Below are 20,331 nucleotides of genomic sequence, written 5' to 3' on the forward strand. Positions count from 1 at the left end.
GAGACACAGTCACAAGGTAGGGCAGGTTCTCTCATCATACAACCACCAAGTGATAGGTACCAAAACGTACAGAGATAGAGCACAGTGCTCCTACAGAGAACCTGAGTTCAGTACCCAGCACCCATGTCAGAAAGCTCACGACTGACTGCAACTCCAGCTCCAGAGGATCCAATGCCTTCTTCTGTTCTCTACAGATACATTCTCAAAGGTGAATAGACACATAATTAAAGACAAACATATATATATGCAAAGGGTTCCTATAATAAGAAAGAAATGTAACCAAAGAACACTGACCATAAAACATGACTGGGCATTCTCTCCTATTTCTCTCTGTCTCTGTCTCTCTGTCTCTCTCTCTCTGCCTCTCTCTCTCTCTCTGTCTCTCTCTCTCTCTCTCTGTCTCTCTCTGTCTCTCCCCTCTCTGTCTCTCCCCCCCTCTCTCTCAGTGGAAAAGTACTCACCTGGCATGCCAAAAATGATGATAGATTAGATAGATAGACAGACAGAGATAGCTAGACAAACAGATAGATAGACTCAATATAATACAATCAACCAAGTCCCAAAGATCACAAAGGTATTCTTTAATCAAACATGAACTCAAATAAAAATACAAGATCATGATAAGCACTGTATCAAAATTGGATTGTTATTAAACTAAAGCCCTGACCCCACTGAGAACTCAACAGCATAAATCCCTATGGTTCCTGAGATACGATAGGCAATCTGCTTCACTTAGTTTACCTGATAACTAAAATTACACATCTCGTTATGATCAAAGGAAACGCCAATGGATAAAGCTAACAGTGCCCAATGGTAGACCTTAGCCCACGTCTCCTGGTGTATTCACTAGGACAGTTTGTCTGATCATATGATAGTTCACATTTGGCCATAAACACAGCCTTGAGAAACCAGGGAATGAGAGTAATGTGGGCACCATGGCCCTGAAAAGGCACATTCTGTAAGATACCCCCATCATCTAGCTTGCTACAGCCAGTACAGTGCCCATCTGTGGCCACCGCTGAGTGAATGGGGATGCTCACATAGTTGCTTAAAGGTGACTTTTAAGCACAGCAAAGGAATCCTTTAGCTACCAAATTAGAAGCCCGAGGAGCTTGGCAGCCTTTACATGTGGGAAACCTCCTGAGCAGTGACTAGAATAACGATTCCCAATGAGTGTGTGCTCTGGTTGGCAGGATACAGTTCAGTGCTCTGTCAAAGTCCCTCAGACAAACTAAATGCATGTGGGCTTCGCCTCCCAAACACGTCAGAGTGTCCTGAGGATGAAGCACTATTTTGGACTGGCGGGTATTTAACATGGGATAGTAGCAATCAATGTGCTGTCCTAAATCCTAATGGCTAACGTTTATATTCTATTAAGGCAGTAGGAACTAGAAAATCCGTAAGTATAAAAACATCACTGTTTTAGGTGGTTAAGTTCTATTCTTGCATGACTGACACACATTTATAAAGAATGTCGGGGCCTAGCAAACACAGAAGTGGATGCTCACAGTCAGCTATTGGATGGATCACAGGGCTCCCAATGGAGGAGCTAGAGAAAGTACCCAAGGAGCTAAAGGGATCTGCAACCCTATAGGTGGAACAACATTATGAACTAACCAGTACCCCGGAGCTCTTGACTCTAGCTGCATATGTATCAAAAGATGGCCTAGTTGGCCATCACTGGAAAGAGAGGCCCATTGGACACGCAAACTGTATATGCCCCAGTACAGGGGAACACCAGGGCCAAAAAAATGGGAATGGGTGGGTAGGAAAGTGGGGGGGAGTGTATGGGGGACTTTTGGGATAGCATTGGAAATATAATTGAGGAAAATATGTAATAAAAAAATAATATAAAAAAAGAATGCACATAAAACAACTGTCTGACAAACTGCCTTTGACAAAGAGAAGTAGGTGAGCTGGAGGAGACAGATGGCTTGATGGGTGAAGAGCTTGCTATGCACACCCCTGAGTTTGAAGCCTTAATGTCCATGTGAAAAGTCAGGCATGGTAATATGTTCCGATACCCCAGTGTTGAAGAGCAGAGACTGGCAGACCCCAGGAGTTCACTGTCTAGCATAGCTTAAGTGGTAAACTTCTGGCTCAGAGAAACACCCTATCACAGGAATAAGGCAGAGAGCCATAGAGAAAGTCACCCAACCTGTTCCTATACATTGCCCATGTACAGAGAGACGTGTACACACCCACAATCTCATGTCCATGCACCTATATACATGAGGGGAAGGGGGAGAGGGAGAGGGAGAGAGGGAGAAAAGTACAAATTAGTAAGACAGTTTTAGACTATAAGGTTTGTATGCTTCAACTGCCCCAAACATGGGTCATGCTCCACCTGTCAACAACAGAAATCAAGACATCAGTGAACACAATGTAGTCTTCATACAACTATGGAAATGAGAACAGAACCAAGTGTGGACAATGAGGACATCAAAACCCATGAAATATTCCAGATCAATGATATCAAAGTTATTAGGTGTATGATTCATTCATAATATGTAACAACCAAAATGAAATGTTTTTATTTCCTAAAATATATTCTATGATATACTCAATTCAAAAAACACATATGGGGCTAGGAGTACATAGCTCAGTGGTAAAGTGTTGGCCCAGTACATCTGAGGCTCTGGCTTCAATCCTAGCACCAGAATCTACATATCTAGATATATAGAGTAATTAAAAGCTTCCTCCATGGCCTCAGGGGTGGGGATTAAAGGAAGAGTTTAAGGGCTTGATCCTTACCACTGCAGAAACAAACCACTAGAGTGGATGCATGCAGTGTCAAAAATATCATAAAAGAATGATCTTGTAGCAAGCATCCTGATATATTTGTCTTTTTTAATACATTGTATCTGTATGTGCACTCACGCACACAACTGGAATTACTTGAAGTTGTGAGCTTCTGATATGGATGTTGGGAACCAAACTCAGGTCCTCTGCAAGAACAACAGTATTCTTAACCACTGGACCATCCCTCCAGCCCCAGAATAAATTTTGACAAAATCTTAAATGTTCTGTGACAGAAAAATAGGAAATGTGACACATAATGTGGCAAAAGGTTAGACATATTAAAGGTATGTTCACGATATATGGGCTGGACCTAGGCCTCCCTGCACATATGTAGCAGATGTGCGGCTTGGTCTTCACATGGGTCCTGAGCAACTGGAATGAGGGCTATCCCAAAGCTGTTGCCTGTACATGGAATATGTTCTGGCAGGGCTGCCCTGTCTGCCTCAGTGGGATAGGAAACACCTAGCCTTGTACAAACTTTAAGTGTCAGGATGGGGAAGTACGCAGGGAGACCCCCACCCACTCAGAGGGGAAGGGGACAGGGGATGGGGAAAGAGTTTTGGGAGGGGGTGACGAGGAGGGGGCAGTGAACAGGATGTAAAGTGAATAAGTGAAAACTTAAAAAATATGTTCACAAAGCAGTTACTGACAAGGGGAATTTTCATAACATAATGTGGTATAATACCATGCACATATATTTACATGTAGATTATCCTATTATGTAGATATACATGAGTAATGTTCAGTAAATACATGTAAATGTTAACATGAGTAATGTTCCTATCCACAGAACCACAGTAAATACAAGTAGATGTTAAAAGTGAACACATTTACTAATAAACGGAATCTAGCAGTCATCATATTTAAAAACTTATAAAAAACTATACTCAATGAATAAAAACAATGAATTTGGCTGACAGATGTAGCTATTTTGCTTACTATAAGCTATCCAACAATTACCAAAAAATAAAGCTTTGGATAGTCTTTTAAGTCTGAAATGAGACACTCATAGGAGTAGAAAACACTGAAAATATGGTTTAAACCCACAGGACCAACTCTGCAAAAATGAGCACAGGCTTTAAAAATAGACGTGCTAGTGTCCATTGGAAAGGTAAATATTTGGGGATGGTCTGTTTTAAACAGAGCAGCATTCATATTTATAGCACTGAACCACACTTTGAAGAACTATTCTTAAATCATTTTAAATTAATAAATATCAGAAAATGTAACCATTCTTAATTTTCACTTTGTGAAAATAAACCTATTCTCTACCCAACTCTCATCACGGTGCAGCATCTCTCTTCTCTGGTTGATTTATCTGATCACTCTTTTACGTTAAAGTCAATAACTCAATCGGAATTCCGGGGTCCTCCCTGGAAATAGTCCACGGATGCAGGAGAGCATCTGAAATCACCTGCTCTCCCTGTGGACTCTGACACACCCAGTCATGAAGTTACTGGAATTAAACGGTTGAAACATGCTATGGGATTTTAGGTGGTTTAATTCAATACGTAGCATTTTATAGCATTTTTAAAAATCTAGTCAAAATCTCAATCATAAAGATATCAAAAGAGAATTCACAAGCAAGGCTGGATATGTCTGGATGTTCATCTGCCCACACAACATGTCCATTCTTAGCCAAGTTTACTAAGTTGTCCAGGGCCCAAGAACCAGGTTTTTCTTCTGTGAATTAAAAGCAGCTACATTTTCATTTCAGAAAGAAAATAGTTTAGTGTTACTATTATAGTAATCAACATGTCCCCAAAGCCTACATGTTAGGCCACCTGGAATCATAAATGCCTTCAACCCAGTTTTAGAAATCAGATGGGGACTGGTATGATAGCTCAGAGGAACTTAACCACCTGAGTTGGATCCCCAAGACCCACATGGTGTAGAGAGAGGATCAGCTCTCAAGAAGCTGTCCTCCGACTGTCACACACACACACACACACACACACACACACACACACACACACACACGTGCGCGAACGCGCGAATAAATAAAAATAAATGAATAAGTAAATGCATAAATAGATGTGAAAATCTTAAAAAAGAGAGACCAGACATAAATAAGCCCTGGGAAAGGCTTCCGACCCTAGAACATGACATGGGAAAGCACCCAGACTCTGGTAACAGAGTAGAGACAGAAACAGCACTGGATTCTAACTGATGAGAGACTCTACCTTGGATTGGCTGAATGTGAGAAGACCTGACAACCAATGGAACAGGAGGCTGCCAACCTGTGCCAGGATGCCTCAGGCCCCCACAGGAACATGCACGCTGACTACTTCAGTGATTACCCAAGGCTAAGAAACATCTGTGAAGAAGAAGAAGCGGACTACACCATCCCAAGCAACGCTGTGGCAAGCATTTCCCTCGCTGTATAATTTCCCACAGGTTCTAAAACGGCACACGGTGACAAAGCTACTACCACCTAGAAGGTAACACGCCTTTGGTCTTGTCAGCTCTGAATCTTCAACAGTTCTAGGAACATTGCAGTCACTAAACTGCAGTCTGGATGGCAGTCACCCGACGTGCTCTAACTTATGAAGAATGTCACGCTGCGCAGCTAGTTTTCCTCTCCAAATGAGTTAGGAGAAATCTAGGAGAACTGAATGAATGAGGCCCTGAATTCTAGGCCCCAGGGAGACCTTAAAGCATCGTAAAGACTGAAATCTTAGGATGGGAGAACTTAGGTCTTTGTACAAAAGTTCATAAACATCCATTCACAGTGTCCCAATGAATCTGCGCAAGATGAAAACATGAACAAGTTTTTCCAGGCTAAGTGCCTAGAGCAGGAACCAGTTGTTGGAGAGCTCCATCAGTATGCCCCTGTACCCCAGGGATGGCATGGCTGAGAGGCCGTACAACTGGGCCTCCGATGATGCTCGCTTCCGACATCCTATCAGTTTTTACTTACCTATACAGCCACTTAGCCTAAAGACACAATTCCCACCTTCCCCTGCTTCTAGGTGGAATATGAACGTGCATTTCATAAGCAGTTTCTCAGTCATTACTTCCTCCATGGCTTGAGAAATGATTGAACTACTCAGAGCTCCAGCAGCCATCTTAGATCATACCTTGGTACACAGACCAACACCAAGGTACAAAGAGACCCAGTCCTTGTTAACTGCAACTCCAGTCAGCCCCGGATCTCCTATAGATCCTACTCGTGGGAGGGGAAAGAGACTGTCTAGCTTGTCACATAATTACTTAGGCTCAGAACCAGGACTAACAGCCCTCCCAACGATGATGCCACACAGGCTGTGAGCCACACTGTTACAAACCTGAAGCTTCATTAGTCCATTTGTATAAAGCAAACAGACCCCTCCCTCCAAGGCATTGCAAGAGCACAGAGAACTGACCAGCCTCCCCATCTTCCGGGAACTGAGGGAGAAAACAATCAAGGCACAGCCCAGAAAGCACAAAGCTATACTGCTGAGATTTGCAGGGGAAATGGTACAATGGGCTGGGGAAGTGCTGAGCAGGGACACTGCCCTGCCGGCCATCCAAGCACGAGGACCTAAGTTTAGATCTCCAGCAGGCTCATGAGGTGAAGTGAAAATGACTCCCGATGGCCAGTCCTGAGCACGCGGGCTAAGGCCTTGAAGCTGTCAGATATGGGATCAACTTTTTTTCTGGGCTTCCTGACAGATAGAGGTTGGGGATGGGGTGGAGTGTTCATATATCAATTTGGAGACCGGAAATGGGTGGTTGTGAAAGAAGCGCCTGAGGCCTGAGTCAGGTATCAGCACTGCTGGGTTGTGGGCCTGCATCTGCCCTGTCACTGGACACAGCCACTTGGGGAGACAGAACTCAGGCAGTCTGACTGTGCTTATCCCACATCACCACCAGGGCGGGTGCTGGGCTGCAGGGAAGCACCAAGGCTCCTTTGTAAGGAGCTGATTCAGGGGATCCCCAGGCAAGCCAGAAGGCTAGGCCCATGGGTTCTCAGGCTCTTGGACATCCAGGCACCTCAAGGAGTCACAGAAAAGCAGAGTAGGGGGCTCATGGGTTATGTCTGGCCCAGGGCTGGCGGGCAAAGGGGGAGCTCTGGCTTGTCCCACGAGGACTGTCCTTGGCTTATCAGCAGGCTTGGCGGAGGTTGTGGCTGGGAGCACAGAGAGGCCTTCTACGAGAGAGTAGGCTGCAGCTCTGTAGGTGAAGGCCTTCTCCATGGCTCCCCATGGCAGAGCTCGATGAAAAGACGCAGCCTGTGGTTCTAAACAGTTTAATGTCAAGATGGAAAATGGATGCATAAAGCCATACCCCACTTCTCAGGGTGGACCTGAGATTAAAATACCTGTGGCAGGGAGGAATGTCTGGGAAGGGAAGCTTATTGGCCCTACCCTCTAGACCGCTAGGTACCTCATAAGCATGGAGAACTCTGTTTCCAGCCTACTCGACTGTGGTCTTTCCCTATTGTCTTGGTCCGAGATGTTAGGGATGCCTCATCTACATGTGGAAGGGCTTGGGGGTGTTCCCCTTACATGACTGATGGCTACAAATCTATGAGGGGGGGCTGAGGCTACATGACAGGGGCCTGGTGCCGGGAGCAGGCGAAGCTCCTACTGTCCCTTCAGGGTCTCTGGGGCTTCAAGCTTGACCGTACCAGGCTTCCTCTCAGTCCACTGCCCTGCACAGCACCTCTGAGATGCTTCCCAGGGAAGGAAGCACTTCTCGCATCCCCAAACACAATGGGGATTATTGAAACATTGAGGCTCAGTGGTCAAGTCCCAACGATTAATAACCTTCAGATCAAAGTCTGAGTTACTGAAAAAAAGAAAAGTTTGAGTTACTGAAAGCCAGAAAACAGGCAAGTGTGGTGGTTTGAATATGTTTGGCCCAGGTAGTGGCACTATTAGGACGTGTGGCCTTGTTGGAGGAAGTATGTCACTGTAGGGTTGGTCTGTGAGACCTTCCTCCTAGCTGCCTGGAAACCAGTCCTCTCCTCTTTGCCTTTGGAACAAGGTGTAGAGCTCTCAGCATCTCCAGCACCATGCCTGCCTGGATGCTGCCATGCTTCCTGCCTTGATGATCATGGGCTGTAAGCCAGCACCAGTTGAAGGTTATCCTTAATAGAGTTGCCTTGATCATGGTCTCCTCACAGCAATGAAAACCCTAGCTAAGACACCAGTGATACAGAAACTGAAATAAAATGCTCTCACCATCATTGCCGGATGAGTTTTCAACCACTGTTCCCCGTGTCTAGATGATTTATTGAATTTACATTCTTTACTGATTCTGACATCTTAAATATTAGCAAACATTTTTACACATGCACACTAAAATCATTATGGCCTGACATTTATATGCCTGTAAAACACATTTTATTCCAACTGTTTTCATTAAAAAAAAAAAAAGTAACCTGCTGAAAACTGACACCTGCGTATTTTACATTGAAGGGGAAAAATACACAAACAACTGAGATATAAAACCTACACATTTGCTCCTAGCACCACCTGGGAATGAAAAGCTCTAAAGCGACCTTGACTTCTGCTTGGCCATTGCTCCAGAGTTTGTGTTGTTTGCTGCAAGATACCCGCAAAATATCATAATATTCGTGCAAAAATCTTCTTGAAAAAATATTTTCTATATCAGTGTGGTTTTTCGAATGAAAATGTCCCCCATAGACTCACAGGGAGTGGCATTATTGGAGGTGTGGTTTTTGTTGGAGGAGGTGTGGCCTTATTGGAGGAAGTGTGTCACAAGGGGTGGGGCTTTGCTGTTTCAGAAGCTCAAGCCAGGTCCAGTGGTTCACTCTCTCTTCCTGTTGCCTGAGGATCTGGATGTGGAACTTTAGGCTGTTTCTCCAGCATCGAGTCTTCCTGCCTGCCACCATGCTTCCCAACATGATGACAATTGACTGAACCTCTGAACCAGCCAGCTCCAATTAAACGTTTTCCTTTGTAAGAGTTGCTGTGGCCATGGTGTCTCTTCATAGCAATAGACACCCTAACTACCCACATTACTCGTTACGGTCAGCAAAAGTCCTTTCCTAAAAATGCTGCAGGAGAGACGGAGCCTCTGAAAAGGAACCTTTAAGGATTCTTGTCACTAAGTGTCACTAAGTGTCACTAAGTGACAAGAATTGGCCACGCCCCCTTAGATTAGTCCTCATAGTTAAGATCTCTATCACTAATTGTTTTGAAAAACCTTAATATTTGTCAGAGTTTTAGATCACAGGTGCTTTAAGTATAAGAGAGTAGAGGACAGACAGTTGCTCTCTGTGGCTTCTCTCGTGTACTGGGTGTTTGGGGAACACAACTCAAAAAAGAGATTGATCCTGAAATTATATCCTTTGATGAGAGTTCCCTGCCTGGCCCTCGTTCAGGTTTGGTTAAGATCAGGGATACCCTGCAGATACTCTCCATGCTTCTGAATATTACATGCAAGAACATGTCGATGAAATAGTAAAACGTGAATAAGCTATGATTTTCAAGTTTAGCCCAAAATTTTGATTGACATAATTAGCTTAAAATATTAGGGGAAAGAAGATTCTTACCTAATATTCTAATATCTAATATTGTTTCTAATAACAAATTTCAAACAAGAGAGTTTGGGTGACCATAAAGTGGTGGTAAAAATATTTTGCCCATCAAGGGCAAAAGTATGCTCAGCACGGTTGCCACTCAGTGTTCTCAAGAACACTCTCCAGGAGCCCTGCACTGATGACAGCTCCTCACTGGCTCCCAGTGTCAACCGTTAACACTTTCCAGACACCCCGGGTGACCACTAGGTGGCACCACTACACTGCTCCATCTCCAACCGGTAGTTTGTAGTTCATTTTGCCTAGGTGGTTCCAAGGAACCAACAACGCTTCAAAACACAAGTACCTCACTTCAACATTTAACAAATGAACAAAGACAAAGCTTAGAAAACACACTTTAATTCTTCCTATAATTATTGATACAATGTTTGTCCTGCAGTCAGCAAGTCTGCTTATGTAGCTAATTGTCATTGTTCCTTTCTTTTTGAGCTGTAGCCCATGCTGGCCTGGAACTCACTGTGTAACCTAAATTGGCCTTAAACTCTTAGTAATCCCAGCCTCCCAAGTGTGGGAGCAGCATCCAGTTTTGAGTGGGAATGTTCCCATAGGCTCATGTGTATGAATATTCAGTTGCTAGGCAGTGAGTGGCACTGTCTGGGTGGTTTAGGAGGTCTGGCCTTGCTGGAGGAAGCAGGTCTCCAAAAGTCAATTTTGAGGTTTCAAAGCCACAGGCTACTCCCAGTTCACTCTTCCTCTGCTTTGGGTTTGAGATGTGATCTCTCCACTGTTCCTGCTGCTGCATCTGCCATGATGCCCTGCCATGATGGACTCTGATTTCTTTGGTACTATAAACCCAGATAAACTCTTTCTTTTACAAGTTTCCTTGGGTCATGGTGTTTCATCGCAGCAACAGAGAAGTGAACAAGCCAGCTCATTCTAGCTGGGATGTCAACTCCCTCTCCAGGGAAGTGTATCATTGCAATACAGCAACAAAGGTCAGTACAGTACAACACTGAGAAATATCTTCTGAAAGGACACAACAGGAGTCCTTTTCTGCTTCGTCTTACACAGGTGGTTATCTGACCATAAAAGCACCATCCACATTCTCTTCAAAATGCCACACCCAAAGCTGTTAATTAAATATCTATACTTATTTACACAATGGAACTCAGCAAAGTGACTCGTTTTTTGTTTGTTTGTTTGTTTCGAAACAGGGTTTCTCTGTCTAGCCCTGGCTGTCCTGGAACTCACTCTGTAGACCAGGCTGGCCTCAAACTCAGAAATCCTCCTGCCTCTGCCTCTGCCTCTGCCTCTGCGCCTCTGCCTCTGCCTCTCTGCCTCTGCCTCTCTGCCTCTGCCTCTGCCCCTCTGCCCCTCTGCCCCTCTGCCCCTCTGCCCCTCTGCCTCTGCCTCTGCCTCCCAAGTGCTGGGATTAAAGTCATGTGCCACCACTGCCAGGCAGCAAAGTGACTCAAGATTTTCCAGGCTATGCAACTTGGCTGGTGCAGAAGTTTGGGCTGAGCATATAAGTGAAGTTGAGTCATATCAAAATGACCTGTGAGCAAAAACTCTAACTGAAATAAATAAATAAATAAATAAATAAATAAATAAATAAATAAATAATAAAGCCCTGCGATTTGCCAAAAGCCCCAGGATGCGCACAGTCAAAGGATCCTGTACATAGATGGAGTGCACACCACTTACTGCCCAACCTAAATAAACAGTGCTGAGGTTTTCAGAGACTTTTAAAATCAACCCAGCCTGTGATCTTAGAGCATCTATAGTTATCAATGTCCTCGAGAGTGAAGTGACATCATTGGACGGAGACTGAGCAGCGGACATTTCATTCATCCAGAAACTGTTGGTTCTGTTTGTGGCTGGCAGGGATGCAGAACAGGCAGTTTTTGTCTATTCTTTTGCAGTCGTTACCAACATACTACAGGCTCAGGTGGGTCCCAAGAGCATTTTAAATGTGTTTGCTTCTGGCTTGCCCTCTGCCTTGGCAGTCTGTTGCTTCATATCATCTCCTGCTCCAAACCTCACAGCCCTTTCCCTCTCTAAAGTGCGGAAGGCAAGGGTCAACTCAAGTGTTTGCAGAGGGCTGGGCTCCTCTTGTGGACTCCTGTTGTGTCCATCTGAAGAGGGAGGGACCTAGGTATTCTTCCCAGCTTGGAGAAGAGAGAGAAAAGGGAAGGTGTGAAATCCTGGCCTTGGTAAGTGGAGAAGTGGTGTCATGTGGTGTCAGCATAGATCCCAGCCACACAGAGAATGTCCCAGTCTACCTGGAAGTGGAGGCCACAAAGGCAGAAGCACATCCATTAAAATGATGGCAGCTGCCTAGAGTGACTGTGTGACAAGAGCACTGTGCTGGGAATGTACTGACCACAGGAGGCCAGCAGGTCTCAGCTCCTCTGGCCTTTTGCCAGTCACCTCTGGGCAGTGCACATACACCAGAGTCTTGCCTGGCACACACAGTCATGGACCCTTGGTCCCACCTGGCACTACCAAGGCCAAAACTTCTTTAGGACATTAAACTACAGGGTCAATCTCTGACCTTAGCCAAATAAGACCTTTCCCAACTTGCCAGCCAATAAGAAAAAGGACCTGACAAGGTGAGAGTGAGATGGCAAAGGGATAGATGGACACTCAGGCTTCTTTATGGGGACAGAGGAGAGCAGAACTCGCTGTCACCATGTCCCTCCACCTATGCAAACTTCCCAGCTCTGTTCTGTGAGAAGCAATCTGTGGTCCTCTCCTTTTGGACAAAATAGCTGGTTCTCAAAGGGATCTTCCTTGGCCCATGGTCTTTATCTCTCTTTTAAGAGCTTTAAAGCCTTTTACAGAAGAAGCCAGGACAGGAACACGGAGATGGACAAAGGAGGGACAGAGGAAGGAAGGTAAGGAGGGAGGGAGGGAGGGAGGGAGGGAGGGAGGGACGGACGGACGGACGGACGAGGGGAGAAGGCAGCACAGGAAGAGATGAGTTCTTTTACAGTGGAACAGCTTCCTTTGTCAGAGTGGAAGAAACATCTTGCTTTATACTCAGCAAAATGTAAATGCATACAAAATGTTCCCAAGTGATTATTTTTACATATAAATTATGATCAATTTCCATAAATTCTAATTTTAAAGTTATATATATATATATATATATATATATATATATATATATATATAAAATCTATGAGGGATGATAATTTGACCAGGAGCTGGAGAAGTGTATGAGCTAATGGGCAAGGGAAGCCTGCAGTCAATAAACAGAATGAAGTGAAGAAGCCCCACCCCCACCTTTTCCCACAAGGAGAAAACACTTATGTCTGAGTACCATCTGTGCTGCCAACCCTGTGGTCTTCAGTATTCACTTCACATTAACCCTAAGTTACCCACACCAAGACCTATTTAAACTCCAAGCAAAATACCTCGAGTGGGAAATGTTTAGCAACAGACATCACTACTCAGCTGAGAGTATCACAATTATATTCCTACACACTGGGCTCATCGACTCCTGTCCCCAAGCTACCTGAGTGTTTAGCATCATTTTACGGATGTAAAGAAGTCATTACTGAGTTCTGAATTACACTCTTGGTTAAAGAAAATACAGAAAGAAAAGAGAAAAAAAAGCATCCATGTCTTCAACTTTGGCTTTTAAATGAAGAGCTTAACCCCTCACACAACACAACAAAGCCTGCTACCCCATGGCAGTACTAACCCTCGATTTCAGGACTAGTTACAAGAAATTAAAGTGAAGAAGACATTTGGAATTTAGTGTGTAAGAATGTGCGCCAAAACATAATTAGTGCCTCCGAATGCGAGCAGGTGGATTAGACTAATTTGTGGAATGCTGTTGGAGAGACAGCCCACGGGAAGCTGGGGAGAAGAAAAGAAGGGCCCCGGTGTCTCAGCCACTTGGGATTCCTGCAGTGGATCTCACAGGGGAGGAAGGGGAGTGGAGCCCTGTCCTCCAGAGCCCTGGCCAGCATTACCCATTATGCCTGCTGGCATTATAGCCCTGGAAACCAGGGTCCAAGCAGCTAGGGCCAGGCTGTGTGCCTCGATCCGTTCGTTCCCAGCTTAATTTATATGATAATTAGAGTCTGCTGCCAGAAGCAAGAGCATCTGCCAAGAGTAAAGTCCTCAGAAAGCCAAACGGAGGCTGGTGTGTGCTGTGGTGCCATCCGAGTGCTGACTAAGAGCTTTCTTTTATCTCCTTTTGAAGCCATAAAGTGCCCTTCGCGTTATTACTAGCCGGGAATTTTTTTTTAACAGTCCCGCGCTGACAGCAGTGATTTAACACTTGCACAAAACAATAGCACTTCACGCCACTTAATAAACCTTTGGGCTGTGCGACTTCCAGCTTTCTTGCTGGCTGGATTTTCTGGTCTGGTAGCTCCCGAACAGTCTAGTATACAAGCCACAGAAAGTGTAAAGATGATGTGAGAAAGGCTGTGTTTGGGCCCTTGCAGATGCATTTGATGAATGAGGCACACTCCATGACCACAGGCTCACTCAAAGATGCTTCGGCCCACTTAACCCGCTGAGCTGAAATACTACAATAAGCCTCCGGGGAAGGATCAAGCTGAGAGCATGGTGGTTGGCCTAGCCCTACACCTAATTTTTCCCAAAACATCTGCCAGAGTAAGAATTAAGTGTCCTAACCACCTGTTCACGCTGCAGCCGCATGGTTGTCACACAGTTACCCTTCTCAGGAATGGATCTAGTCACCTTTCAAATATTTGAATACCAGGGGTGAGCAGCCTGGAATGAAATGATAGAGGCAACAAAGAGAGGCACTTTGCTTGGATAGACTCAAATAAAATCATGTTAAAGGAGGCATAAAATAGCCATGTTAACCGCACTCTCCTGGAAAGGAGGGAAGGGGGAAGGTGGGGGATGAGTGAGTCCTCTAAGTCCCTAGGGACTTGGAATTGTAATCTGAATAACATAAGTAATAATGGCTGTGCCACCTATCTGTGAGGTTGGCATGAAGATCATATCAACTGCAGGAATCATAAGGAAAAATTGGAAACATTCTTACCGCGTGCAGAGAGACAATAAAGCCAGGTGGTGGCTGGGCTCATTAGCTCCATTTAATCGTCTTACTTGTGTACACATAGCAGATCAGCACACTGTGTCAGTGAGATATACAATAAGTATTTGCCAAATCAATTACATTTCAAATCACAGGAGGATGCACATTTTGAGAACCATGATGTATTATAAAAATAAAAAGAATAGTTACACTTTACAAACTGCGTAATTTGTTTCACTCTGGCTCAAGGATTTTAGCAAGTAGCCATCTCCACGTAATCCGCTCATTCCGTTTACTGGGGGTTATCATTGGACATTCCTCAACCTGGGGTGGTTAAGAATACAGAAATCAAGTGTCAAACTTCAGGAATTGTGGGGAGTTCCTGCATTTGATCACACATCCTGTTGTAAAGACCTAAGTGAACCAATGAGAAGCTGAAGACATAACTAACGTGAGGAGGTAGAGGGTACAACCTCTCCAACAACTCTTTCCAGCCCTCTTGCCCAACATTTTATAGTGAGATAAAACCCACTGTCCGTGAGATGTACATCTTCCCAGCTGCCCTAGAAGGGCATACACTTGAGTCTGGTAGATCTCCACCTTACTTCAGTGTAGGCTCTGTCTCTCTAGCCTCTCCTGTGTCCGTGTTCTAACCTGCTTTCCTGAGGGGTGGGTGGTAGTCATGCCATTTATGCAGGCCCTCACTGGCCTTCTGGGGTAGTACCCTGACCAGGAGCACCAACTGGATGCCTGCTGCCTGCTGCAGCTGCCAAGCTCCAGACATGTGGCACCTGGTACCCAACTGCTCCTCCCCTGCTGTGTACCCCCACTCCCCTTAGAAGGGCACCGCAACCTCTACCTGCTATGTTTTCTTTCTTGCCTAGGATCTTCCATAATTAATCCTTCAAAAATCTTTCACTGCTGTTTATAAACCCACTAGTGACATGTTTCTGTCTTGTGCAGATTTTATTTTATTACCTTTTAGATATATTATTATTGTTGTTAATATTATTAGTGTGTGTGTGTGTGTGTGTGTGTGTGTGTGTGTGTGTGTGCATGCACATGCATGTTCAGGTATTCACAAACCACAGCATATGTGTGAAGGTCAAAGAGCAACTTTGGAGTCAGTTCTCTCCTTCCATTGTGGGCTCCTGGAACTGAATTTAGGTCAGCAGGCTTACAAAACAATGCCTTACTCAATGACCATCTCACTGGCCCTTGACTGTATCAGCCTTCCTGGTTAAAGTTAGTATTTCCACGTTATTTTCATGACAGTGGGTGCCCCTTCCACAAGGAAACTCCTGTGCTCAGAGGTGCCTCGGCCTCCGCAGGCGGGTGACTGACCTCTGCCTGAGCAGCTGGGCAAGGCCATGATTTGAAGGATGAGCTTAGGTCATGCTGTGTCATGTACAATTTTAGAAGATGTAAAGATTCAAGAAACAGCAATACAAGTGGCGCAACTGCTGCTTCTCAATTAGATGTGAACACTAAAAGCTGACGCAATCAATTAAAAAAAAAGGAGAGCTTTTTCTGTCACTTCTTGCTGTTGCTTATCTCAACCTTCGATTCTAGGAATGCAGCAAAGAGGAGATTAGCTGCAACCTTCAAAGCTAAAGCCAAGTACTTTAGCCGGAAGGTAATTAGCTGGAGGGGTGGGGTGGGGGGAGTCATTATTCAAAACACAGTCTAGAGGTGGCACAGAGCTCACACATAAAAGAAAATAAATACTTTGGAAAGATCACTTCAAAAAACCGCAAAGCAAGTCGCAACAGCCAAATACGTTTCTCACAGATGATTGTGGAAATAAGGCAGAAGGCAACACCTCAAAAAACTTTAGCATCAGAAAATAATAACCAGAATTAACATCTTGTTAAAGGTTAAATGTGGCACATTTACGACAGCAAGTATATGTTCTATGCACAGAAAGACAGCTTTTTGAAAGAAAGAACACCTTGATAAATAAATGTTCCAAGATACAAACTACTCATAAATTTTTGGAAACACATCCAAATTCTCTAGAGTCCAAAAATGTAAATTAAGGCATGACATCATCTTTTTTTTTTTTGGTTTTTCAAGACAGGGTTTCTCTGTGTAGCCCTGGCTATCCTGAACTCACTCTGTAGGCAAGGCTGGCCTTGAACTCAGAAATCTGCCTGCCTCTGTTTCCCAAGTGCTAGGATTAAAGACGTGTACCACCACCGCCCGGCTGGCATGACATCATCTTAAAACTCTCCGAGTGGCAAAAATAAAAAGAATCCAATGCAGGCATGTGCGCAGGCGTGGGCCTGGGTGCAGGTGTGGGTGCAGGCATGTGCGCAGGCGTGGGCGTCAGTGCAAGCACTGGGGCAGGCACGGGTGCAGGCATAGGTGCAGGTGTAGGGGTGGGTGTAGGTGTCATGGATTCTGGCACGCAGGTGTGAGCGTGAGTGTGGGCAAGGGCACAGGTATGGGCGTGGTTGCAAACTATGGTATGGCCTCAGGCAGGCATGGGTGCCCCTCTAAACACTGATAGAGAGAGGGCAGATCAAACCCACAAGCCCTGGAGGTTGACTTGCTACCACATTGCCAATTCTTTACATATCTACTCAAAGCAATTCCACTAAAGACACATCCTGCCGGCATGGTAGCTGAAGGCTGTGATTGTAGCACTTGGAAGGCTGAGGCAGGAACAGCCTCGCTTTAAGCCATCTGAGCTACACAGTGAGACCCTGAGTCAAAAAACTACAACCAAACTATAGCTCAGTGGTAGACATAGGGTTGATCTCTAGCACCAATAACTATAACTATAATAATAATAATAACACATAAGAAAATAATTACAACTATGTGCTCGTGCTATCATAATTTATAACAACAAAAACATTAAACATTATAGGAAATGAATCAAGAGTGGAATCACTCAGTGGTCACATAGTAACATAGTATCAAGTAGCCCACTGTCTATATTGTAAATATTGTATGTTTATTATTTTCCTAATGTGTGTGTGCACGGAAGTGTGTACTTGACTGCAGGTCTCAAAGGCCAGGGGTGTTAGATGCTTGTAACTGGAGTCACGTGTGGTTATGAGCTGCCTGCATTGAGTGCTTGGAACCCAGCTTGGGTCCTCTGCAAGCAGATACTCTTAACCACTGGCGATCTCTCTGTCCCCCTCCACGGTGTAGTATTAAATGAAAGAACAGCGCTATAAAATACATGCAACAATATGACCTAGGCTTTCCTAAATTTCAAAGAAAAATGGAAAAAGCAGAAGGAAGTAAAGAGGAATAGAGGAAAGCAAAGAGTAAAGGGCGTGTGTGTCTGTCTGTACATCTGTGTGTGTGTGTCTGTGTGTGTGTGTCTGTGTGTGTGTATCTGTGTGTGTGTGTGTCTGTGTCTGTCTGTGTCTGTATGTGGTGGAGTGAGTTTGTGGGGCACAAATAAGGAAAATGGCAGTCAGGATAATAGTAAGAATTAACAGTGGTCACTGAGTAGTTTTCCTTTTCTTTGTATTTTTCTAAGTTGCCAGATTCCCTAAAACATCATTTTTACCATGTAGATAAATCTGAATGGTAACTGTATTTGCACAAATACTTTACAACTGGAGAGAAATCTTTCATTAAATCTGCCTTCCTAAGTTTCTGAAATGGTTGTCTGTTGTTTCGAGTTAGGCACTGGGGAATTTATTATTATTATTATCATTATCATTATTACAAAGTGGATCTAGTTACAAAGAGAAAGAAGAAGAAAACAAAAGGAAGGGAGGAGAGGAAAGATGAAAGGGGGACAGGGAGGGAGGACCGGAAGGAGATCTCGGGAGCAGGGGCAGGCGGGAGAAAGAGAGCGAAGCCTCCTGCACACCCAGAACCCCTTTAAAACATTTAATGCTCCTGGGGAAGCAATGTAGTGGCAGTGGGGCCTAAAACACCACACCCAGAAGCAGATGCTGGTTGGTCAAGAGTTAACACCCTCTGGAATACCTCATGCGTCACAGGACCTGGGATTAACAATGGTCGTCCCATTAGCAGGCAGCACCTAAAGAAGTGCTGTTCAAACAGCTTCAGAGGCAAACCCAGATCCAACTCACACGGAGCCCACTCCCAACAAGGGGAAGGAGGACAGCCTGCTAAGCTCCCCCAGAGTCATCTGTTCTCATCTCTCCCAGCTAAAGGAAGGGAAAGGTTTATAACAGCACAATGGTTTAAAAGAAAAAAGTTGACAGATCCCCAGCCTGTTGGGTAGACACTGTGATTGAATAACTTTAAAAAGGTAGATTCATCTTACCTCTTTCTATACCTAAAAGTTAAATTCGGAGCATTCTTTCTCTCCCAAGGCTCCACACGAGGTTTCAGTAACCACCAGACTTCAATTTCCATCCTTACCCATCTGTTGTAAAGATCTAATCTAACAGCCCAGTTCAGACACACTTTGAAAGTGTATAGTTACAAACACTGCCACGGGATGTTTTCCTCGTGTCAGAACCTTCTAGAAATTTACTTGAACGAGGCTAGTTCAGACCAGGACATGCTGTGTGGCTCACAGGCTACATTTCAGAGACAGTGCAAAATCAACATAATGCATTTACATATTTGAGGTACGCTGGGCTAACTATGACCACAGTGCTTTCTTTTTACCTTCTTAACTACTGGGAGATTTCAAGTGATGCATTTGATTGCATTTGTGGGGGACCGTAGTGGCCTGGGACGTTCCTCTGCCGTGGCAGGATTCTTAATGCTGTTGCTCACACTTTATAGCCTTGCTGTATCCCTAGGTGATCATCTTCAGTAGTTCTCTTTGCGGATCTACAAAATGCCTATCATCTGCTACCTATTTTCCAGCAAGTGGCTCTGCTGGCTGAAGTCTGTATTTAGTCTGTGCTCCTTCCTTCAGTGTCCCCCCTCCATGGTCTTTTCTGCCACACAAGCTTGAGTGGTGGAGAGCAGCAACAGCCTGCTACTGAGGATGGAATGTGTACTTCCCACTTGGGATTCGATCTCAGTTATCACAGGGCAAGCACACTGAAGTGCCTTGCCAGTCCCTTGTGAAATTCTGTCACTCCCACTGTACCCAGCAGGAAATGCTCACCTTTTTGCCCCCGCCCATAGGTGCACTCTAGACCAGTTACCATGGTTCCCAGAAAAGAAACCCAGCAAACCAACGTTGGCTTATTCTATTTGAGGAAATCAGCCCAAGGTAAAGAGCGGTAAGGCAGAGGTTTCCTGACAAACTCACTGCCTCAACCTTCTCCACATTTTTCATGGCCTGTGGTTTCGGAATGTCTCCAAAGAATCCAGGCAACATCCTCAGATGCCAGCCACGAAGAAAAGGGAAGGACAGAGACACAGCCTTCCCAAGTTCTTTTCTTCTCAGAAAACTTCCTCTGTCCTCTTATTAGACAGAATTGCCTCTCCTGACAGCTTCAGTAGAAGGAAGGGTTGGGTGCTTTTCCTAAGAATGTGGCTGCCTACGAATTAAGGCAGCAAAAGGAGACAGTGAATGGTTGCTGACACTGTGTGCTTACCAATATGCTTGCAAGTCTTTAAGAGAGAGAGGAGTAAGTGTCACGAGAGAAAAAAATCATAGGAGAATTCAGCTAAGTCCACAGCATTAGTGTTGGACAGAGCGAGGAGAATGGAAGCTTTGAGGTCACATATCTGATATGAATCCCCCACTTAACTGAACGACTGTGTGTTAACTAGTCCTTCAGGAAACTTTTCACATGTATCTTTGTTGATAATAAAAATGGTCAACCTGTCAATAATAACTTGCTGAAAGTTCAGCTCAGATCTTATTAAACAGCTGATCTGAAAACTTCACTGGCCATTCACAGCTCCCTAATCAATACGGCTCTGTTGTACCAATACAGTTTTATTTCCCTTTTTTTATCTCTATCCAACTGGACAAACACAGCCCAAATATAAGAGTTTGTTCCAAGCAATTTGCAAAATTCTAAACTCATGCAACTGATCTCCCTAAGGTCAAATCTACTCAAACTGACGGGAAGTGCTGTTGCAGCATGGACATTGTGTTTGC

The 20,331-nt window shown here is 44.6% G+C and overlaps 1 protein-coding gene across 8 annotated transcripts in view; it reads right to left on the reverse strand.

Moving 5' to 3' along the window:
- Positions 1-20,331, reverse strand: part of Fsip1 (fibrous sheath-interacting protein 1) — a 126,727-nt gene that overhangs the window by 60,269 nt on the left and 46,127 nt on the right. For 3 of the 8 annotated variants that reach the window (XM_030252079.1, XM_006500179.2, XM_006500178.2), the window contains one exon: positions 14,358-14,645. The exons of 4 other annotated variants lie outside the window; for them this stretch is intronic. In XM_030252079.1, the coding sequence (XP_030107939.1) occupies positions 14,556-14,645 (90 nt within the window). In that variant the 3' untranslated portion in view covers positions 14,358-14,555. Of the gene's footprint in view, positions 1-14,357; positions 14,646-20,331 lie in introns of those variants that run through there. One more of the 8 variants, NM_027759.3, reaches the window with a different exon arrangement.

This window comes from Mus musculus, chromosome 2 (genome assembly GCF_000001635.26).
Source record: "Mus musculus strain C57BL/6J chromosome 2, GRCm38.p6 C57BL/6J".
Taxonomy (NCBI): Eukaryota; Metazoa; Chordata; class Mammalia; order Rodentia; family Muridae; genus Mus; species Mus musculus.